Raw genomic sequence first — 26,437 nt, forward strand, 5'->3', positions numbered from 1 at the left:
AAGAAAAAGGTATTATTTCATTTTTATAAAATATTTTTAAATTACTTTTCAAAATATACTTATTTCCATGAAGTAAATTACTGTTATTATTATTGTTATTACCATTTAAACTACTACTATTGTTATTATTATTAATATTATTAGTAGTATTATTATTATTGTTAGAACTTACTATATTTATTTTTATATTATTCTTTAAATTATTAGAATTAGAATTTTCTAATGAACTTTTATTATTATTTATAAAATTATTCTGTGTGGTATTATTATTTGTACAATTAAAGTTATATCTTGAATTTAAATCATTTTTTCCTTTATTTATATTAAGAGTATTCTTTTTATTGATATTATTCAATTTAAATTTCATTTTTATTTTTTTATTTTCTATGTTTTGCATTTTATACTTTTTCAATAAAAAAAAAAAAACAAAAACAAATTAAATATATTTATATAGAATTCGTAAATATGTATTATAAAATAAATCTTAATAAACACTCATTTTTAATTATAATATTATAATAATGTAAAAAATTTTTTTAATTATAAAATTAATAAATACTTATTAACAATTATAATTTAAATAAGTTCATTTATAACATCTTTTTTAAAAATACAAATTTTTCAATAAAAATTATAACACTATTCAAAAAATAGTTTTTGAATAACTTTCACTTATATATAAAAAAAAAATATATAAAATTAGATAAATATATACACATATATATTAATAATTATATATATATATTTGTAAATAAATGTTTTTTTAATTATAAGGGATCTTATGTAAGATATATTTATTTTAAAAAATTAAAATAACATAAAAAATTAAATCATTTGTTTTTATTGCTTGTTTTAATAAAAATCTGATATTTAAAGCAGTATATCTTGTTTTTTCTAAGTTTTTTTTAAATAATTAGTTCTATATATATCGATTATATTCATTAGGGTTTTATATAAGTAAAATAAAAAATTTACTTATTTTTTTTTAAGAATTTTTATTTTAAATATAAAAAATTAAATTAAATGCATAAATTAATAAAAATTGAGGTTGTAGAAGGAAAAAAAAAAAAAAATATTTAAAAATTATGATTCAATATGTTATATAATTTTTTTTTTTTTTTGGATGAAAGTGTAAAAATTAAAAAAACCTGCATTTAATTTATGAAATCTATTAATAAATTTAAGAGATTGTATTACTTTAAAATAATTCTTAATCTTTCTAGCAAAAAAAAAAAAAATAAATAAAATAAAAAATGAAATAAAATAAAATGAACATAATAGAACTTAACCAAATATACTTCTTTATGCATAAAATATTAATTTTAAAAATAATTTGCACAAAAATAAATGAAAATTTTGTAAGTAAAAAATCCAGTAGTATTTTTAATTTAATAAAATATGAAGGATTTTTTATTACATTTTTTTTATAAAAAAATTTACGCGTAAATATTGGAAATATAATTTGTTATATAAATTATTTAAAAAATAAATAAAATAATACAGTAATAATAAAATAATTATAGCAGAAAATATTACAGGAGGAATAGTAATTATAATAACAATTAGTAAACAAAGAAAAAGTGATGAATGATATTTTAATAAAATTTATATATAAAATAAAAAAACTAAAAGCACAAAATAATGTGATGCATTAGTGATATAAAGTTTTTCTTTTAAATAATAAAAAAGATAAAAAAACTTTAATTTTTAGAAATATAAAATTTTTAATAAAAAAGGTGATAATTTTTTTTTTTTTTTTTTTTTTACTTTTTGTTCTTATATTGCTTAAAAAGTAATATTTTGAAATATTATTAAAGTGTGCAACATTATAAAATGAAAAAAATACAAAACGGTATATATGTATATAATAAATAAAGTAAAAATTTGTCTCTTTTAAACAAAATGACCAAAATATATTTTTATGAAATTTTTTTTTCTTTTTAAAATATCAGTTTATATTATTATTTTTGTTTATAAAATGATGTATCACATTAAAATTAAAGAATTTAATGCTTTAAAATTTTACGAAAAAAATCAATAATAAAGTAAAAATATTAAAAGAATTCTGAATTAAGCCACATTTTATTGTTATATTTAAATATTTTTCATTCATTTTGAAATTAATTTTTTTTTTAAAGTCAACTTTAGACATTAATAACAAACATTTATGTAATTGATGTTAGTTTCTTCAGTAATTTAAAAAAAAAAAATGAAATTAAATTAAAATAAAAATAATAGTAAACAAGAAGTGTATATATAAGCAAAAGAAAAAAAAAAAAAAAAATAGAATATAAAGCCATTAAGTCTTTAATTATATTATATTCTATGTTTTAAAAAATAAGCTAAGTTTTTACTAAAAAAATTATATGACAAAAAAGGGCAAATTTTTTTTAAATCAATTTAAAAAAATGAAAATTGTTTATGTAAAAATATGGTTTCCAATTTACTATTTAAATATGAATTAATTTAAAAAAAAAAATTATTCATATATATATACTTTTAGGTTGGTTGCCAATTACCTCCAATTCTCGTAATTTTATTTTTTTTTAACATAATGTTTAAAATTGCTAAGACATTTTGTTGTGTAACCTTTTTTAATTTTTTTTCTACTAGTATTTTATTTAAACTATTTAAAATTAAAAATAAAGGAGTGGATGTATTTTTTCCTGGTTCAGATTTCATTTTGTTCATTCTTTCTGTTGTTATTCTTAAAATCTCTTTTTCATAAAATTCATAGGATTCTTCTAAATTTAAATTATCAAATGTTCTCCTTCTTTTAATTTCCTTTTCTTCATCGCTTTCAGTTACAACCGTATCCAGGAAATAATCAACTGGTTCATCTGATAAAAAAAAAAAGAAATAAAAATTGTGATTGTAAGATTATATAAAGCACTATAATAATATAAAATAAAAAAATTTATTATTTTAAATACAATATAATAGAAGTAATAAATAAATAATTTAAGAAAAAATAAATAGTAATATAATTATTACTAATATTACTACTAAAGTTTAAATTGATATTTTTCTCATTTAATTTTTCATCTTCATTTACTAATGAATCTTTATTTGCATTATTTTGATTAATATTTGTATTATTAATATATAATAATAAATTATTTGCATTCACTTTTTCATTTACACTTTTATTAATTCGTTTGTTCTTTTTAGATACTCTATTAATTTTTTTTTTTTCATATTTATTTTTTTCAACATTATCTGTCATACTATTGCCAATTAAACGATTAGAATAATTTAAATAACTGTTATGACTACTGTTATCGTTATTATTATTATAATCATTATTATTATAATCCTTACTATTATTATTATTATTATTATCATTAATGATATTATTATTATAATCCTTATTATTATTATTATAATCTTTACTATTATTATTATTACTATTATTATTATTATTATTATTATAATCTTTACTATTATTATTATTATTATTATTATTGTTATTATAATCTTTACTATTATTATTATTATTATCATCATCAATATAATAATAATTATTATTATAATTACTATCATTATTATTATTATGATCATTACTACTACTGTTATTTTTTTTATTACTATTACTATTTTTACTATTATCATATAGAGTACTACTGATAAAACCATGTATACTATTACTTATTAAGCTATTAATATGAAGTTCGTTATTTCCTTTCTCTTTTTTTTGTGAATTAAATTCATTATTATACATGTATCTTTGTTCATTAATAATATTAGGTTGAACATTGTTCTTATATACATCTGTAGCGTGATTTTCACTTAATACATGTTTTTTATTACTATTACTATAATTAATAACTATACTATTTTTATTTAATTTTTGTTTTTTCTCTGAAAGAAAATTACCTTGACTGTTTTTTGATGAAATGGAAATTTTATTTGCAAACTCATTTTCTGATTTAAAAAAAGGAGTAGATTTATTCATTTTTTCGTTTTTATTCTTATTTTCATCATCATCAAGATTATCAAAATTTGCAATAGAATAGACGTTAAATTGCATTGTTTTATTATTTTTTTTATTCATAATTTTAAGTGTGCTTTTCTGTAAAAATTTTTTACGAGTTAATTTCTTTAAAGCTTCTTTTATGAATTTTTCTGAAATATTTGTTTTTTGAATTAAATATTCTTCAGTAAAAAACAACTTTACATATATATCATTAATATTTTTATTATTCGCTATTTTTTCAATTTCTTTTTCTTCAATTTCTTTTAAAAAATTCAATTTATAATAAAAGTTCTCTTTTGATATTTGTTTATTTAATGTGTTTATATTATTCTGATTAGTATTACTGAAAGTATTTTTACTCATATCATAAAAACTTTTCTCTTTTTTAAAATCTTCATTCAAGTATTCATTTTTTTTTAATACCATATTTTGAACTCCTGCCAAATTGTGTTTCTTTTCTATTTCATTATTTTTAATACTATTATTATTTTCATTATTCGTATTATGATTTGTGAATTTTACTAAATAATGTTCAATTTTTGGGTTATTTATTCCTTCTTTTTTTGAATTCCTTTCTTCTGTTTTTGATTCATATTTTAATACAGCATTATTGCCTTTTTTATTGTCAAATATAATTTTATTGTTGCAATTAATAACATTATTGTTTTTTTTTTCTTCTTCTTGTCTTTCTCTTTCCTTCTTTATTATTTCTTCGAATGGTTCTTTTTTAATATATTTTTTTTTCTTAACATTAAATAAATTTTTCGAACTTTTAATTATGTGAAAATCATATAAAATTATGTTATCGTTGACAATCATATGAACCGTCTTATTATCCTTATGTTTATAATTTGATGAAATAAACATATAATCATAATTGTATATATTACTGTTAGTTTTCATATCATTATAAAATAAATTATTCTTATAAATATCAATTGTATGATTTTCTAGGTTACTTAAAAATAAAAATAATAGACCTTCAGATAATTTAACTGTGTAAATAAGATCATTAATGTTTAAATCTATATAGCATAAATCATATATAAAAATTAGATATTTATCTCCATTTTTTTTTTGATATATATCATTAATTGAGTCAAAATACATTTGTACTGAATCAGGTATCAAATTCTTTACAATTTGATCATCCTCTTTTAAATTTTCCAGTTTCCAGTATTCCAAATTTAAAACTGTAATCGATATTTGAATTTTTTTACTTATAAATTCTTCTTTTATTAATGAATTATAAAATATATTCTTACTACTATCTTTCTTGGATAAATTAAAATTATCATCATATAGCTCTAATTCATTTTCTTCGTAGTTTTTATTGGCATTTTTCTTTTTTCTTTTTTCATCTTCTTCATGTATTACATCTTTTGATATTTTCATAGAAATTTCCTTTTCTATAAAAATAGAGCTTTTAGAATATATATGATGTGAATTTTCATTTCCTTCTTTATTAATCAAACTTTTGTTTTCTTTTTTATTTTTCTCATTTTTAATGCTTTCATCATACATCCACATTTCTTCTGTATCATTTATTTTTATATATTTATTTATATAAGGTAAATTTAAATTATAATTATGAAGCATATCTTCAATAATATTTTTCATTCTTGTAAGTATAGAAAAGTTGAAATAATTATGTAGATAATCAATAATAAATAAATCTCTTTTTAATATATAAATATCATTTATATCTTTTTTACTTTTTCTGTATTCATCATCATCTGATGTCAAATTATTATCAGTATAAAAAAAATTATCTTCGTATTCTTCAGAAAAAAAATTACTATGACTTTTATAAGTATTTATATGATCAAATCCTTTTTTCAAATCATTGATAGTCATACATTTTTTATTATTTTCACTACTTGTCTTTTTTTCATAATTATATAAATCTACATTAATGCTTTTGTCAAAATTATTTTTTGAATTATCAGCAATATTAAATTTATTTTTTTCTATTTCTTTTTTTTTTTTTATATTCTGAACAGTTGAATTTTCTCCTTCCTTTTTTATAATTACTTCATCGAATTTTATATTATTAACTTTTTTATTATCTTTCACAAGTCCATTTGAACAATTTTTTTCAGAGGGAATATTCCCATTTAAGATTAAATAATTATCCTCCTTTATTTTCTCATTTTCATTTAAATCAATATTTTCTTTATTTGAACTAGCATTGTTATTTAACATAGTATCAATATTGCAATTAAAAAATTTAATATAGGTATTAGCTCTTATTTTTTTATTTTTTATTGCTTTATAACTATAATAACTGCTGAATTTATTGCAAAATATGTAATTGTAATAATAATAATCATATATTAAATAATTATCATAATTCTTATATTTTTTGTATTTTTTTCTAATATATTTCTCAAAATAGAATGTATTTATATAAAAATATGGATTCATATAAGTATCACAAATATAACTATTAAATTTATGCAAAAATACATCTATACCACCAACAATACTAATATATAAAGGTATGCACATTATTTCTCTCTTATTTATTTTATTTTTTTCTTTTTCTCTTTGTTTTTTTTTCTCTATGTTGCTTTTATTATTAAACTGAAGATAAGGCTTATATTTTATAAAACAAAATGAATTATCGTAATTAAAATTAACGAGATTTTTATAATTTTTATTATTACTATTATTATCCAATTCTCCACTTTGAGTACTATATAAAAGATCAATTTCATTTTTTTCATCATAATTATCATCTTCATTTTTTTTAAAATTTTTTATATCACTATTACTTAAAAGAGAAAAGAATTTATCACAATTCATAGTATTAGTATCATTTATATAAAAAAAAATTTTCTTTTTATTATTATCTTTGTTGTAATCATCATTTGAGCTAGAATTATAATAACTGGCACTACTATTATCATCAAAATAAATTTTATTGAAATTTGTATTATTTTTTTTATCATTCTTTTTTTTCATATTTTTTTCAAAATACATATGTATATTTACAAAATCAAAAAACTCATCAGAACTATAATCTTCTATGTGTTTTTTTATGTTCAAATTATAATATTTTATTTTCTTATTTGGAATTTTCAATTTTATTTTTTCATTTTCATTAATAAAATTATAATTAGGCAAATTTTTTATTTTATTTACTGGGTTATTTCCTATTTCATCGTTTAAAAATTTTGAAGATTTTCTTTCCTTCCTTTTATCATAACTATAATGTGTACTAATATTATTATTATTATTATTATTATCATATTCATAAAATAAACTTGTATTATAATTGATATTCTGATTTTTATTATTATGATCATTTATGATATTGTTATTACTATGGTAATTTTTGCTATTAATAAAAGTATTTTTTTCCGTGATTTTATTTCTTTTACTATACATTTTTTTATTTTCTTCATATTTATCATTTATTTTATTTTTATTCCATTTATTCTTATTAATTTTATTATAAATGTATTTCACTCTTTCATTTACATATCTCATATAGTTCACATTTCTTATATGTTTAATCTTAAATAAGTTATTATCACTAGAGTTACTGTCACTAGAATATATATTTTTATATTTTAGAAATATATTTTTAATAGCTTCTTGATTTATATTTGAAGATCTCTCTTTTTTTAAATTCGTTTCTTTGCTTTTATTATTTATTCGAAAGAAGTTACCTAATGAAAATGGATTTTCATACTTAGTAATTTTATTATAATTGTAATTATAATTCTTATTATTCTTATTAGCAGCGATTTTTAAATTACATTTGCGCTCACTTGAAATATTCCTTTTTTGTGTAATTGATGAATAGGAATTACTGTTATTAATATCAATATCTTCGATTTCTTCATTTTTATCTTTTTGTAATAATAATTTTTTTCTATATTTTGAAGAATTCAAAATGTGATCAAATATATGTAAAATAATTTTTGTATCATTAAAATATTTATTAAAATAGCTTTTTAAAAATATCTTATTTTCTATTTTTGCATCTTCATATATGAAAAGGAAAATTCTATCAAAAATATTAAAATGAAAATCACTAAATTTTTCTGAATATTTTTGAAGTAGTTTAAATAATTTTTCCATTTTACTGCTTCTCACTTTTACTATTCTTGTCATCTTAACTAAATTTAAAATAAAGTAAACTAATTTTTCACTGTCTAAATTTTTATTTAACTTTTCATTGTATAATTTTTCTATTAGTAAATAATATAAATTCTTATATAATACAAAATCTGAATTATTCTGTTTGTTCCCATAATTTAATAAATATATTAGATGGTATATAAATTTTATATCTTCTAATCCTTTTTTACAATTTTTAAAATTTGTTAATGCCCCTATAATACAATGTTTTTTTTTTTCTAATAATTCTTTTAAATATTTTCTCAATATATCATGAATAAACTCTATCCTTTTCGATAAACTTGTAGAATCATTTGAGTTATATATAACTTCATTTTCATCTTTTTTTTCTATTAATTCATAATTTTTATGAAATGTTAAGTTTTTTTCATTATATTGCGAAAAATATAAAAAATTAATACTCGATAAATATAGTGATGATTTTTTATAGTTTATATTTTCTTTAATATTATGAATACTTATATTGAAATATTTATATAGCAAAGTATCATTATTATTTATGTCTAATGATTCATTCATTATTCCCTCAGAATTTTCATAAATACTATCATTATCATTATTATCATTATAAACAAATAAATAATTTTTATTTTTGTTTTCATCAAAGTTTTTAATATTATTTAAAAAAGAAAAGTTGTAATCTAAATAATAATTTAAAAAGGTAGTAAAATTAGAACAAAATTTATTTTTTCCACTTCCTTTTTTTTTTTTTAAGGTTAAATAAATTTTATCAACATATGAACTTAAATCGTTTTTTTCTTTTTTTTTTAATATCCATAAGTAATTATTTTTTTTACTAAATTTATTATTTAAGTATATAAAACTTTTTTTTTGAGCTTCATTAGGAGCATCATTATTTTCTTTTCTTTTCTTTTTTTTTTTTAATATCATATTATTAAAATTATTAAAAATATTGTAATTGTCGTTATTATTCATGTTAATAAAATTACCATCTCTTATTCCATATACTATATCTAAAAATGAATAAAAATATAATAAAAAGAAAATTAATATTTTTGGTAAATAATGCTTATTATTTGAATCAAATTTTTCTTGAATTTCTTTTAACTTTTCTTCATATAACTTTTTAAAAATACTTCTCAAGATATGATGCAAATTTAAATATTTAAAAATATCGGCAATGACGCAGAGATGAATATATTTTAAAGGAATATTGTTTGAAATATTCAAATTTTTAAAAATGTTTATCAATTCTCTTCTTTTATTTCTTCTAAATTCTTTGATAAAATGTTTCTTAATATTTGCATCATTCTCTTTGTTTTTTATATTTTCATAAATGTTGCCAGAAATTTCTGTAGACTCATTATTTCCATTAATATTTTTTTTGTTATATATTTTAAACATACTATTAGAATTTGATTTAGTTTCATTATCTATTTTGTTATTAGTCTTTGATATTTTGCAATTCAATGTTTCTATATCTTTAGAACAGTTTTTAAAACAATTGATTTTATTGTTAAGATTTATTTTAACACTACTACTACTATTGTTGTTATCATTATAGTTAATATCATGACAATTATTTCTATTATTACTTTGTTTTATTTCTTTATCATTTTTATTAGATAATATGCCTTCTAAATTACTATTATTAATAAAAGAATTATTTATATCATCATTTTTTTGTATGTACAATAGAGGATATCCATATATATAATTCAAAATTGAATTTTTAAAGGAGTATTCATTTCTATTTATATAATGAAAAAATTTGAAGTTACTATTTAAATTGATGATATCATAATCAAAATTATGACTTAATTTAGAATCAAACGTGTTAAATATATAGGGGAATACATATTTATTATCATCTATAAATTTAATAACAGTTTTTTTTACTTTTTTTATTTTAGTTTTTATGTTTTTATCATCAATATTGCTTTCTACTAAGTCATCTTCACATACTAATTTTCTTTTTCTATTTATTTTTCTTTTTTTCTCTATTGTAATAAATAATTTAGTATTTTCATAATTTTTTAAATTATTAGGATAAATAATTTCATATATATTTGACAAATGATCTAAATATTGTTCTTCATTGCTCATTGATGCTTTATTTTTTATTTTGTTTCCATAATGTAACATTTTTTTTTTTTTTCTTATTAGTTTATGTAAAATATTTTTTAAAGTATATTCTTCGTTATAGCTTGATAAATTATAAAGATAGTTATTTATACCATTTCCATATGAATTATTCGTATTTATATTATCAGTATGCCCATCAAAAATGTCTTCATTTGTGCATTCTTTGTCCTTATTACATAGTACAATATATTTTAATAATGAAATAATATCTTTAGATACACTCATATCATGTATACCAAATTTTTCAAAAAATTTCTTTTTTTTTTTGTCATATAAAAAATCATTTTCAATTTCATATTCATTCAAATTTCCAGATAATTTAATCGAAGTATTTTTTTTAACTATTTTTTTTTTACAGTATTTACCATACTTTAAAATTAAACTGAACAATATTTTGAATATAAATATCTCATTATTACAATTATATATTTTTAATAGTCTAAATATCACATTAAATGCTTTTTTTATATTCCCTATTTTTAAACTTACATTGTTATTTATTAAATTAATACTTCTACTAATAAATTGTATTATGTCATTCTTAACAAACAATTTTAAATTCTTAATTAATACATAATTATTATAATCCTTTATAGAAATACTATTTTTTACGTCTGAATAATCAAGGATATTTTCGTTATCATTATTAAAATTATCATAATTTGATAAGGCAAAAATATGATAAATTAATTCTTCATTTTTAACTTTACAACTATTTTCACTATTTTTTCTTACAAAAGAATTATTTAAATTAGTATCAATGCAAAAATAGTTATTAGAATGAGAAAAAAAATATTCAAATAAAATAATAATATCATCAAAATATTTTTTTAAATATACATAAAAATACTCTTTTAAGATACTTAAATCGTAAGTTAAATAATTTATTTTTTTTTTCTTCTTTTTATAATACTTTTTTAAATTAAAAAAATTGTAAAACATTTTTTTTTTTTTTTCTAATATATTTTTATCTAACATAGAATTGCATTTTACACACCTCTTGAATTTTTTATCATTTGAATTAGGAAATAAATTAGAATTAAAGCCTTTTTTTTTGTGAAAATAATTTTTATTATTGTGAAATAAGGTGGAATTTTTATTCTCTAAATTTATAAAATTACAATCACATGAGCAAGGTTTAATATTTTGATTATGCAAATTATTATAACTAAAATTGCTACTGTTTTTTTTAACGTAATTATTATGCATATTATGAATGCTATTAATTGAACTTTCATTGTATAAAATATTATTAATATGTAAATCATAATCTTCATTTTTTATATTATTATTATTATTTTGAGTATTATTTATTTCATCCGTTTTATTATTTATATGCACATCATTCTTAGTATTTACTTCACTAAAGTAATTAAAATTTTCATATGTTTGATTCATTATTTGTTTATTATTTTTATTCAAAAAAATATTTTTTAAACTACCCTTAAATTCTGTTTTAATATTATTATTAAAATTTTTCTGTTCCAAATCATAGTGATAACTGTTTTCATCTAAATGAAATAAATTAGTCTCAGAATGATAATTGAAATTAATATCTTCTTTTAATAATTCAATCTTTTGGTTCATTAAATTTTTTATATTTATTTTTTCTGAATTCTGTAAGGGAATACAATGACATATATTGGTATAAAATAAATTTAATTGTTCATTAATATTATCTATCATATTAAATAAATTATTCAAAATGTGTTCATCTTGATCTTTAATAATTTTTAATAAATCTACAAAGGTCTTATAATATTTTCCATAGTCTTTTAATTTATTCTTTTCTACTGTTTTGTTTTTTTCTTTCATTTTTCTTACCACCTTTTTATAAATAGTGTTTTTATTTTTTATAATTTCTAAAACTTTCTCTTTTATTTTTATTTTATTTAATGTTTTTAAGATACCATTCTTATATATATTATGAAAAATATCTTCAACATTTTCAAAAATGAAATATGTTTTTTCGTTTGAATCAAAGCATAAATTAATTGATGAAAAATAAGAATATACATAATATCTCAATTTTCTTAAATATCTCATTCTTTTCTTCTTAATGAATAATTTTTTATTTATTTTTATTTTTATATTTGTTTTGTTTGATTTATGAATGCTATTACATTCATAGTTAAATATTTTTTTTGAACATATTTTATTAAAATCAAAAATTTTAAGAGAAGTTTTAAATTTCTCAATTATAATTTTTTTATTAATTTTTCCAGGAATTTTTAATTTCCGTTTATTTTTTTTATTTTTTGGTAGACTACTTTTTTTTATATCTGCATACAAATCTTTATTTGAAAAAAATTCAAATGAGTAAAAATTTAATGAATATAAAAGAAAATTTTTTTTGAGAATATTTAGATATTTTGAATTAGTAATTTTCCTACAATTTAATCCCTTTATTTTATCGTTATATTTATTATATATACCTAATAAATAATTAATAACAGGTTTTACATTTTTTTTTTTTTTTATTATATATTTAATTAGACTTCTTATTTCTTTTAATATTTCTTTATATTTTAATAACTTCAAATAGTTTAAAATATTATTTTTATCATTTGTTGGTTTATCATATTTTCTTTTCAATAATAACTTTAGTAAATCAAATACTATCGTATCCAATTTTTTTTCTGAAAAAGAATAATAATTGTAGATTATATATGCTGGAAAATTTGATTTTATACAATTTTTGTAATTACTATATTTTATATCGCAACTTTTATAAATGCCATTTATACAACTAGTTTCATTTATAATATTTTTACTATTATTGCCATCATAACTATAATAATTTAATTTATCTGCTTTATTATATTTTAAAAATGTATTAGAAGTTGTTTTATCATTTTTATCAGAATTGTCTACATAATACATGTTAGCATTTTTGTTATATAGTTTACTCTTTTTGGAAGAATTGTTTGTTGTATTGTTGTATCTAATAGTATTTTTTTTAAAACTGTGATTATTTTTAAGATTACTTTTATTTTCTTTTTTTTCATAAACGTTCATTCCTATTTTACATTCTTCATTATATGTATATTCATTTATCTTTTCATACAAGGAAAAAATATGAACGGAATATAAATCTATATCTTCATAAAGTATAGATAATAATTCTACTGAAAAATTTAACAAAAGATAAAAACGGGTTATTGATTTTAAGAATATGTTATCATAACTACTCAAATAAATTTGAACTTCATTAACGTTGTAATTTTTAATAGTATTATTGAATAAATCTTTAAATATGAATTCTTTATCTAAACTTTCCTTTTTAAAATTATCATTACTATTTATCATTTCTTTTTTAATACTTTTATTAATTTCTGTTATTTCTTTGTCCTTAATGTCCTTTTTAGCTTTATTTTTTTTTATAATTTGAATATAATCGTAAATAGATTCATAGCATATTTTATTGGAATTACTTCTTTCTTTTTCATTCATCTTTTTATATGAGTTTTTATAGTCAAATTCTGTTAAATATTTTACATTTACTATATCCCAGAATTTTTTTACTTCAACATTTTTAAAATAATCTTCGATTTTACACTTTATGTAATTAATTATATACAAATCAGTAATGTTATCATCATATAATTTTGAATAATGTTCACAGTGTTCCGATAAATAAGAATTTACACTATTTATTTTTATTTCCTTACATGAATTCTTAGAGAAGTCACTTTCTTCTTTTAGTGATTTTGTTATGTCCTTTTTTGAATTATTATGTTTTAATATATTATTATTAGTTAAAAAATGTTTTTCTTTTGGGAAAAAATAAACATTTTTAAATGAATTAGATTCTTCATTATTAAAAATTATATCTTTTAATGCATTTAAACATTCATTTATGCTATATCTACTTTTCTTTTCACAAATACATTTGCCATCAAAATAATCTATTTCATTATCTTTCAAAAAATATTTTTTTATTTTATAATTTTTTTTATTATTATTATAAATATTTATTGTATATTTTATTCGTTCGCACCATACTTTTAAAATATTTGGTAAAAATTCATTTTCACCTTTATCTCTTTTGTTAAAATTGTGTGCAAAATTTTCCTTAGGTTTTTTATTTCTTGCTTGTTCATAATTTTTTTCGTTCAACACAGTAAAAATAGTGTTGTTATTTTCTTTGCATATGCCATTTTTATTATTTTTTAAAATACAATTTTCACAAATATTATTATAAAAATTGAAATGAAAAGGATAAATAATATTATTGAAAGATAAATAAAAATTATTGATATTTTTGCCAATATTTTTTAAATGAAAAAATAAATTATAAACAAAAAAATCTATAATTAGAAGAATATTTTTACTGTTTATATGGTTTTTATAATTAATATTAACATATGGTATGTTTTTATCATCTATATCAACAAAATTTTTAATAATTTCTGTATTTAATTCATATTCAAGTAATAATTCATTTTTTATATTTTTCCTTTTTGATTTTATTTCATTTCCATCACTCTCAAAATGCAGATTAAAAGATTCATTGTTAATTTCTCTTTTTAAATTATTATTATTGGAATTTAAAAAGCAAGAGTTTTCATTATTTTTAGACTTCGATATACTGTAACATAATTTTGTTTTATTATTTTTGTCATAATCAATACTATTCATATGTTGAAAAAAAATAAATAAAATAAAAATAATAAAAGTAAAATATAAGCAACTATCTTATTAATGCTATTCTATTTTGTTATATGGATATCTCATTATTAAAGTATATTGTTTGAAATTTCCGAATTATTTTTCTACAAATTAATTTTTATTTATTTATTTTAATTATTATTTTATTTTACTTTTCTTTAAATATGTAAATTTTGTTATATTACTTGGTTATTAATATTTTATGAGTTCTTGAAAAAAATTTTACTATAACAATGAAGGGGTGATGTATTCAACTTTCTTATTTTGTTTTATTTCATCTTAAAGGTTTTATTTATAAAATAACAATTTTCCATTAAATTTCAGAATGACTTTATTATTAAAAAGGTTTCATATATAACCCTTCGACGAAATTTTATTCTTGAAGAATTAAAAAAAAAAATTATATATAAAAATATTTTTTTTTTTTTTTTCTTTTTTTTTTTATATATATATTTCTTACATTTTTCAAAAATTTATGTATTCCAAATATTTAAAGAAATAGGGCTTAAAATATTTCCAAATTTATGTTTATAATTTTTAATGTAAAATTTCTTATTGATTAATACTAATTAACTTAATGATATAGTTACATTATTTTTTTTTAATTTTTCGTAAATACTAAAAAAACAATATATGCAATAACTTAATTGTTTGTCTAGTATAAGTTTGTAAAAATATACTAATTTACTTTTTTTTTTTTTTTTTGGTATACTTATTATAATTTTAAAATTCTAATATAGTATTTATTTTAATTATATTAATAATATTGATAAAAATTAAAGCTTTATATAAATAAAAATTGTGGCATATCTTCGTATCCAAAAAATAAAAAAAATAATTATAAATTTTTATTACATATTTTTAGTTGTCTAAGAAAATAAATATTGTTTTAGGTTTTTTTTTTTTTTTCAACAGTAACAATATTGGATATGCAAAAATTAAAGGTTTTTACAAAAATAGGCATTTTATAGTAGAGTGAATTAAATTTAAAATTACATTGAAATATACTTAAAGAACATAAAATATTTAATAATTCCACTTAAAAATATAAAAAAAAAATAATATTTTACAAAATAAAAGTTTAAAGTTTTCTTAAAGAAATTTCTTTTGGTTATCTTAAAACTAGTAAAATAATTTTATCTTTTTTTAATATAAAATTTTTTATTTTATTTATTTCCTTTTTTCAAATTTTAAACATCAGTGTGCGATATAAACTTGTATAAATAAAAAAAATAAAATCATTTCATGTTCATACATATATATATTTTTTAGTTTTTACAAAATATGTAAGATATGAATAAAAAAAAAATTGCGTAAGATACTACAGTAATTTTTTTTGGTTAATTTTTTTTCAATTTAATAGAAAAATTACTTATTATTTTTTAATAAATTTTTTTTTTTTTTAAGTAATGTTCTTATTTATGTTTCTATAAATATATATCTTACATTTATATAAAATATATATATTACATGTGCATTTTTTTAGTTACCTTTTCAATGTTACATAAAAATCTTTTAATTTTTAAAGTATTTTTTTTTTTTTGGAGAAATTAACTTCATGACCGTTTTTTCTTTTTTTTTTTAATTTAGTGCAACATCATGATAGACATGGATTTTATTTTAAAGCATTTTTTTGATATTATGTAATACTGATATTTATTAAATATATGTATACATATGTTCCATAAAAGAAAATATAAAAACGATTAAATTTTTATCAGGATTAACTTAAGAGTGAAAAGACATGAACATAATTTATAATTTTTTTTTTTTTTCATTGAAGTAAAAATAATTATAGCTATTATATACATATGAACAAACACTAAAAGATTTTTATATCCCAATTATTTATGTATTATTGATTATTTTGTATTGAAAAGAGATAAATAAATGTAAATAAAAAATTATCTAAAATTAGACATTTTTTTATTTAAAAATATTTCTATTTATTTGAATAATATATATATATATACAATATCTATTGTTTATATCTACATAAGTTTTTTTTTTTATGAATTTTCCTTAATGAAAATTTATGAAAAAGTGTGTAGCACATAATTAATATAGAAGCTACATAGTACTTTTTATGAAACAGTTTTAGTGCATATATTTCATATTTTTTTTTATTAGTTTAAATTAAATAAATATAAAAAATATATGTAGGCTGTTTTTTTATATATTTCTTTTTATTATTATAAATTTTTAAAATTAAATATATACATATATAAATGTGTATGTATAGTATAGGCAGATGTAGTGCCTTACGAAAATTTTCTTAAAATTAAGAAATTATATTAATAGTTTAATAATTTAAATATATTTATAATAGATATTATAAATTTTTTATGAATAAAAAAAAAAAAAATTAATAGAAAGATGAATTGCAATAGTAATAATAATGGAATTTTAAATAATGAAAGTAATGCAAATTCTTTTTTGAATAATTATGAAAATATAAAAGTTTCCAAGCATAGTTCAGCTGAAGAAATAGCAGAAAAATATCTAAGAAATAAATTGAGTTATGAATATAAATATATAAATAAAGGAGATTATAAAATTATAAATAGTAGTGATTATTATGGAAAAAATATATCAGATTGTAAAAATTTAAATATATCTAATTATGTACACAATGATGAATTAAATTATTTAACTAATAAAAATAATTTTTCAAATTATGATATAAAAGGTAACTTAAATTATGACAACAGTATAAATAAGATATCAGTAATTTCTGATATTAACAATAATATTCATGCAAATTATTCTAACTCTAAAAATGATGAAAAAAAGGTGTATAACAATTTAATTTTAAACTCTAATAATGCATCTAAGTTAATGTGCTCACCTAATTCTATTAATATGAATAAATTAAATAATTTGAATAAATTCAATGAAGAAAAGAAAAATAACTATTTTATGAAAAATGATTTTTTAAAATGTGAAAATAATAACATGAGCTATAGTAAGTTGGAAAATAAAGAAAAAATTAATGTAAACAATATTGATGAGCTATTAAATAAATACAATAATGTTAATAACCATGATTCATTCAAATATAAATATAATATAAATAAATCTTATGCTCAGAATGAAAAAGGAAGAAAGGATATATCTGATAAAACAATTTTTACAAATTCTTCAGTAAATAGAACAGACGTTATGAACAATAGCATAAATGATCATAATAATTATTATTATAATAATAGAATTAGTAAATATTACTTAGACGATGCATTGCATAATAGTAAAAAAAAAAATTTAATTCAAAGAAATAAAGATTATGTTCACTATTTAAGTAAAAGAAATAGTTTATTAAAAAGTGAATTGGTAGTGAAGAAGGATTTAAAAAAAAAAAAAAGTGCTCCGACCAAGTCTGAAAATACATATACGAAAAATAAAACAAAAGCTAACAGGTATAGTAATAACTCATTTTTTAGTTCTCTTTACAAGAATGATAAAGCCAAATATAATAATGAGGTAGAATTACTTAACAGTATAAATATTTTTAATAATAATAATATTAAAAATAATAATAGTTATATGATAAATTATGAAAAAGAAAAACATAACTTAAAAAATAAAAATATTTTTAATTTTTATCGCTCAAATAAAAAACCAATGAATATAGATAATATAAATGAAAGTATATTTGACATAAGTTTTTTAAAATCTACATATTCTGATTCAAGTAAAATTATTGATTCTCCTTTAAATTATGATAGCGGAAATTTAAGTTCATTAAGTACAAATATTAAAAAAAATGATGAATCATTAGTTAATAATTTAAATATATCTGGATGCCATTCAAATAAAGAAAGTATAATTCATTATAACGATTTAAGTAACAAGAACATAATAGATAATTCAATATATAATGAAAATAGTTTAGAAAAAAATAGAGATATAACATCAAGTAATATTAACTTTGTAAAATTTTTGAATTCTAACAATAATATGAAAAAAAATGTAGATGATATATTTTTAAATAAGTCTGCTATGCTATCAAATAATAACGAGGTAATAAAGAAAAGCAATAATTTTATAATGGAAACAGAAATTCCATTAAATTTCTTTCAAAATAAAAATATTATAAATAATTTATATATAGAAAATAGGAAATTAAAAAATTTAGATGATACATCGACGCATTTAAATAATAAAGAAAAAAATAATAATTATTCTAGTGATTTAACTAAAAATAACTTAGTAAATAAAAAGAACAATTACTTAAATAATACAAATATTATAAATGTAAATAAAATTAATACGAATAGTTATGTATATAATAAAATAAAAGAAGTAAATAATAAATATGTAAGTTCTAACATGAAATATAATATGAGTAATAGTACATATGAAAACAAAAAAAATAACTTTATTATTTATAGTAACTTGGTGTCTAATGATGAAAAAAAATGTAAAAAAAATGGTAATAATAATTTGAAGGAATACATAGATGGTATGAATATGGTAGAACAAAAAGATATGTTAGTTGATAATATAAATGACAGTAAATTAAATTCTTTATATTTTTCTGAGAATAAATTAACTAATATATTTAATAATAATATAAAAAAAAGTCATTTATTAAATAATTATAATAATAATCTATATACAATAAATAGAAAAAAAGGATATATTGGTAATAATAATAATAAAAAAAGTGAGCATAATAGATTAAACTTATATACTACTACTACTACTACTACTACTAATAATAATAATAATAATATTAATAATAATAGTAATATTAACAAAAATAATATTAACAAAAATAATAATAATAATATTAGTAATACTAAGACTAATACCACAAATAGTAATAATAGTATAAATCAAGTTCATAATGATCCCAAAAAAATAAATAAAGAAAAAAATAATTTAAATGAGTTGAATAATATAAATAATTATGAAGATTATTGTAAATATATTAGTGATTCAATTAACTTTATACCAATAACAATTAAAAATATGAATATTTTATTAGCATTAGCTTTGTATTTTTTAAATTTTAACATAAACAATAATTCTACAAATAATGAATTTTCAGATGAAGTATTAATAAAGCTTTTAAATAAATTTTTATATTGTTTGAATTTAAAAACATGCTTATTAAAGGAAAACAAAATAAATCATAATGAAAATAAATATTATTATATACAAATAAAGTGGAATGACAATTCTAGAAATATTACATTAACTGATGAGAAAAAGAAAGGAAATAAACATATGGAAGAAAAAGAAACAAAAAATGAAGAGAAAACATATAATAAAGAGGATCATTCTGAGAGCATGAAATATAGTGATAATTTTTTTACTTTTTATAATAAAAGAATAGTTAAAAGTAAAAATGAAGAAATGGAATGTGTATCAACTACATATTTCGATAATCAAAATAATAATAATACTACTTACAAAGATAATGATAATAATAGAAAGAAATGTTTTTATTTAGATGAAAATATGAAAATAATTAGTTTAATTGATATTTATAAAATAGCTTGGAGCTTATGTGTGCTAAAAAAAAATTTTTTATACATTGATTTATTAAGGATACTGTATAAAGAAGTAGAATATATGAATATAGAAAAGGAATTAATTTTTTGTATTACTTATATTTTTAAATATTGTAATATAATTGAAATAGAAGAATGTAAAACGGATTTGAATAATAATATTATTATTAATTTAGAAAATAACAATAATGAAAATTTATGTATGTATTTACATTTGTTATATATATGTTCTTTACATGATGAAAAATATCTAAATAATAACCATAAAAAAAATATTGATAAAATAATTAATTATTTTTATGATCAAATAGAAAATTTTAATTTATATATGTGTACAAATATACTATGCGTATTAGCAAATTTAAATATAAAAAATAATGATTACCCATATTTTTTTAATAAAATGATAAATTATTTCAGAAATAATATAAAAAAATTAAATAAAAGTGTATTGCTTGTTAATATTATGAGGTCTTTATGTATTTGTGAAGTAATTTGCTCAGAATTTTTAAAAGATTTAAGTGAATATATTATAAATATTTTGCATTTTATTCCCCTATGCGAATTTATAACTATCTCATGTAGTTTTAGTTGCCAAAAACTTTTAATCATAAAGAATTATTATGAAAATATAAAGAAGGAAAAAGAAATAAAGCAGGAAAAAAAAGATATGATGAACATTTCAAAAGATTCAGTAGATGAATACAAAAATTATGAATTACTAATTAATGAATATTATGAAAAAAAAAAAATTTTTCCATATTATTTTTATAGAAAACCAATATGCCAATCAATTATTTTTAAAATTTTAGCTTATAACTTTTTACAGTATGAACAAAAAAATGTAATTAACAGTAATAAAACCAATAATAATTATTTTTGCGACTACAAAAGTACATTTAACAATAATAAAAACGAAACTTCACTTGATTTAAATAATACAATAAAAAAAACAAATAGAAGTTTAAGTGTAGAAAATAAAAAAGATAATAATATTGAAAAAGAAAAAGGAGTAAATCCTCAAAATTCAAGATTTAACAGTTCTAATATATATAGAAATATAAAAAATAATAACGTTTTTTCTGAGGAATCATTTTCCTTTTCTTCATCTTCTTCTTTTTATAAAAATAATAATAAATTTTTTGATAATAAAAATGAATATATAGTAAAAGGTTATAGTGAAAAAAAAGAAAATAATAATAGTAGTAGTAATAATGGTAATATATTAGATAATAGTAACATATTGTGTTATATGAATAATGATGCTAATATTATAACCAATGATTTAAAAAATAATAAAAGTAAATATTTGAAAAAATGCAATGAAAAGAAAAAAATAAAAGAATATTATAATATTTATGATAGGAATAAAAATTACGAATTCCAATTGAATTCTTGTGAACGAATTTTATTTGCAAATTTAATTGAAGATTGTTGTAATAACTTCGAAACATTAAACTCTATTAATCTTATTGAACTTTTATATACATTGTGTATATTAAATTTAGATAAAACTAAAATCGTTAAGTTGGTAGAAAAAAAGATAGATTGTAATACATTTAATGATAACTATGAAAAGTTACAGAAAAAAAAGAAATATATAAATAAAATCTGTTCAGATAAAGAAATTTTAAACGAAAGAAATGATTTAATTATTTTAAATTATATCTATAATAAATTTGTAGAGGAATATATAGTTAACAAAAATGATATTGATTATAACTTTTCTTTAATAATTGATAATATATATTTTTGTAAATATATAAATGATGACATATTTTTAAATACTATTAAGGGAAACAAAGAAAGTATAAATACAAGTACTTTTTATAAATTAAAAAACATTTTAAATGCTGCAACATATAAAGAAAAAGAATTAGACAAGAAGAGAAACATAAAAGAAAGTGCAACTTTTTCTTTAGCAGAGAATGAAAATATAAAACAGTTAGAAAAAGAAAAAGAAAATGAAGAAAATATAGGAAATGATGAAAAGCTCTTAACAAATAATCAAAGTAAGCAAACAGATGTAATACAAAATAATATTAAAAATAAAACAGATCAAAATATTAATTTCGTTTTAAATGAAATAAAAGATGGAGATCATAATTATGAAAATCAATATGATGTTTGTTACTTTGGTAAAATAAAAAACAATAATTACATCAATAATAATACAAGTAATTATTATAATAATAAAAATATCCAAATTTATAATAACGCTACAAAAAGCAAGGAAAAGGAATCATGTAATAAAATTATTACTTGCAATAATAATAATAATAATAGCTTGTTTGAAACTTATGAAAACAAAAAGGAGAAAGACCACACTATAAATAATTCAAATGAGTTACATGTAAATAAAGAAAAAAAAAATAACTTATATATTGTTAACAATGAAATGAAAAATTATGAAGAATTTCCTGAAAAAGAAAGTGATGACACATCAAGACAATTAAGTGAACTGAAAAAGGATTTAAAAAACACATATGATGTAGCTATTGCTTATTATAACAATAAAACGAAGTATAAGATGGTAAATAATAATAAAGATAACACATTTATAGAAAATGAAGAGAATGAAGACATTATGAATTCTGAAATATACAATCATATAATTTCAAAAAGAAATATTAAAAAAATATTAGATTATCATAAGCAAAAGCAAATTTTAGAAGAAAAAATTTTAAGAAAAAATTCCAAAGAAAAAAATGATTCAGAAAAATGTAAAAATAACTATAATTTTAATTTTTATAAATTATTTATATTATTATTAAAAATTTCCATATTTTCATTGCTTTTTTTTATAATTGTATTTATATATATTTCCTTAAAATAACTTTTTATTAAATATTTTTTTAAAAAAATTAAAAACTTTGTTTAATATATATATATATATATATATATATATATATATATATACATCTTTTTTAAACAGAAAAAAACAAATTTTTGCAATTTGAATTAAGATATTTTAATCATATTTCACTTAAAATATATAGAAAACATAAATCTTTTAAAATAACAATATATTCATTATTTTATTTTACTTCATTTTTTTTTTTTTTTTTTTTTTGCATTTTCTCTTTGTTAAAATTTGATAATATTTATATGTATACAACTTTTTGACTGAATAGAAAATTCTTTAAAAAAAAAAGTTAAAAAAATGAATAATCTTTTTAGTTTTTGTATTATTTAAAAAATTATTTATATACGATATGAACTTCATAATAGGAATCTTTGTATAATCCTTAACTATTTTTTTTTTCTTTTTAAAAAAACATCATTTTTTTCAGTCAAAAGTTTTAGTATTTATGTATATTAAAATTATGCCATTTTTTTTTTTTTTTCTTTTTGTGTTAAATGTTCTTAACAAAATTTTACATTTTCCCCTTTCTCTAAAATTTTATAATATATATATTTTCCTATTTATAATAATATTTTTCTTTTAAATTCGATTTACATAAAATTACTTTTATTTTTTATTAATTTTTTTTTTAATTAGTAAGTTAAAATGTCAAATTTAAATTATTCAAGGGTTCCTGCCGGTGCTTTTATTGAATTTCAGGTAGTTATTTTAACTAACGATGAAAATAACTTTACAAATGAATTATGTGATAATAAATGTAAAGCGTTAATAAAAATATGTAATAGATGTATGATTTATTATATTATTAAAAATATTATTGAACAAAAATTAAAATATATTACCATTGTTGTTAATGGAAAATACTATAATGATATGGTTAATTATATAAATGAAGCATTTCCTGATAATTATAAGTTTGATGATAAAAAAAGTAAAAATAATTACTGTATAGACATTGAATCTTATTCTACTAATGATAACGAGGATATTGGATCTATTCAATGTTTATTGCAAATAAAAAATAAAATAAAAGTAAAAAGATAAATATAATAAAGCTATTGGAATATTTTAATTATTAGATATTTTTAAAGTTATTTAACATATATTTATATCCGTTTCTTTTTTTAAATGCATTCAGACAGATTTCATTGTCGTTAGTTGTGATCTTCTTGGATTTGTTGATTTTCATTCACTAGCAAGTATTTTTTTAAATTACAAATTCTTTTATTTATAAAGTAATTTTTATATTATTTACTTCTTTTTTTTTTTTTCAATTTATAATAGATTTATTTAGAGGAGAAAATGCCATGTGTGGAATATTGTTATTGGAGGATGATCAGGCAAAGAGCACTGACAAAAAAAAAAAAGAAATCAAAGAAGAATATTTAAATTTAGAAAATAACATATGGGTATGTATCGATAAAAATAGTAGAGTTGTTAGCATAAAAGATTCGTTATCAATGAAGCAAAACGGAAAATTAAAAATAAGTAAAATAAATATATTGCTTCATAAAAATTTTCTTCTGAAAACAGATTTATTAGACAGCCATGTTTACATTTTTAAGCATTATGTTTTGAATATATTAGAAGATAAAAAAAATAAATTCACAAGTATAAAGGTTTGTTACATAGTAAACAAAATTACTTAATGTGAATTAATTCAATTTTAAATAATATTAGTTATTTCTTTTAATTCTTTATTTTACTTTTTTTCTTTAGTATGATTTAGTACCTTATTTAGTAAAAATACAAAATATCCCCAAATCTTCTAGTAATAAAATTTTTTTTTTTTTTTTAATATGATTTTATTTATATATGAATTTCTTTTTTTAATTTAAAATAATAATAGGATATTCAAAATCCGAATTTAAATTTAATATGTATAATACATTAATTGATAAATATGAGGGTGTTGATGATAACAAAGAAATAAAAAAAGTATTACCAATATCAGATATTGTTGATAATGTAATGTTTAATTTTTCAAAAAACAGTATTTAATAATTTATATTCCATTATATTTACATATATATATATATATTTTTTTTATTCATTTAGCAAGAAAATATTGAAAGTGTTGTTTGTTATGTACAACCTAAGACTACTGGATTTTGTCAAAGGATTAATAACATACCTAATTTCTTTAAAGCTAATTTACTTGTAATTTTTAAAAAGAATAATAAAAAAAAAAAAAAAAAATTAATAAAATAAAGTACATTATTCTTCTATTTTTTTTTATATTACAATACATTTTACTAATTTTTAAGATTATTTTTATTGTAATATTTTTTTTTTTAGTTTTGTGTTACTAGACATGATCAATTAAAAAATGTTTTGCCACCTTATTGTTTTTTTCTCTTAACTGAAAAAAATCAATCTGTATAAAAAAAAAAAAATAGAAGAATAAAATTAGGAATTAATTATTTTTTGAAATATATTTATTAAAATAGAATTATAAATTAATTTTTTATTTTTATTATTATTTTTTTTATTATAGTACAGGGATTGTATAATAAGTAGTCATTTTAATCATGAAGAAAATGTATTTTTGAAAAAATCAGTTCTTGGTATATTTTATTTCCTTTTTATATATATATATATATTTTTCTTTATTTTTTTATCTCAGTTTTATTGTTATATTTTCCTTAATATAAAACTAATAGTATTTTTTTTTTAATTTTTTTTTTTTATAGGAAAAAATATTAATATAAAAAAAAATACTTCTATTAATAGAAGTATCTTAATGGATAACATAACAATTAACGAAAATTGTGTAATTCAAAACTCAATTATTTGTGATAATGTTGTTATTGAAAATAATTGCAAAGTAATTTATAAAAAAAGGAAAAGAAAAAGTTTATTTTGTGAAATATTTCAATTATATATCTTATGTAAAATTTTTTTTTTTTTAGTTAATTGATTGTATTGTAAAAGAAAACAGTACAATTGAAAAGGATAGTATTTTTGAAAAAGAAACCTTACCACTATTTATTCCTTCATAGTTTCTTTTTTTTTTTTAAATTAATATATTTTTTTTTTTCTATTTATATATTTTTATTTTTACAAAGAATCTTTTTTATTAATAATTTTTTCGGAAATGTTTAACTTTTTTATATAGAAATTTTTTTCTTTTTTTTTTATTCATTT

The 26,437-nt window shown here is 16.8% G+C and overlaps 3 protein-coding genes across 3 annotated transcripts; 2 read left to right on the top strand and 1 right to left on the bottom strand.

The window, feature by feature from the left end:
- Positions 1–2,499: 2,499 nt before the first annotated feature.
- Positions 2,500–14,875, bottom strand: PRELSG_1201400 (conserved Plasmodium protein, unknown function; the record flags this gene model as incomplete). Its single annotated transcript, XM_028677775.1, has 2 exons — positions 2,500–2,840; positions 2,995–14,875. 2 exons carry the CDS (start codon positions 14,873–14,875, stop codon positions 2,500–2,502), a joined length of 12,222 nt encoding a protein of 4,073 aa, XP_028534131.1.
- Positions 14,876–17,281: 2,406 nt separating this feature from the next.
- On the top strand, positions 17,282–23,260 carry PRELSG_1201500 (conserved Plasmodium protein, unknown function; the record flags this gene model as incomplete). The annotated part of the gene is made up of 1 exon (XM_028677776.1): positions 17,282–23,260. One exon carries the CDS (start codon positions 17,282–17,284, stop codon positions 23,258–23,260), a length of 5,979 nt encoding a protein of 1,992 aa, XP_028534132.1.
- A 675-nt stretch (positions 23,261–23,935) lies between these two features.
- On the top strand, positions 23,936–26,292 carry PRELSG_1201600 (translation initiation factor EIF-2B gamma subunit, putative; the record flags this gene model as incomplete). The annotated part of the gene is made up of 10 exons (XM_028677777.1): positions 23,936–24,322; positions 24,429–24,489; positions 24,575–24,909; positions 25,010–25,061; positions 25,140–25,258; positions 25,349–25,450; positions 25,589–25,669; positions 25,788–25,857; positions 25,984–26,117; positions 26,203–26,292. The coding sequence occupies 10 exons, from the start codon at positions 23,936–23,938 to the stop codon at positions 26,290–26,292; spliced, it is 1,431 nt and encodes a 476-aa protein (XP_028534133.1).
- Positions 26,293–26,437: the final 145 nt, after the last annotated feature.

The sequence above is a fragment of the Plasmodium relictum genome (assembly GCF_900005765.1).
Source record: "Plasmodium relictum strain SGS1 genome assembly, chromosome: 12".
NCBI lineage: Eukaryota > Apicomplexa > Aconoidasida > Haemosporida > Plasmodiidae > Plasmodium > Plasmodium relictum.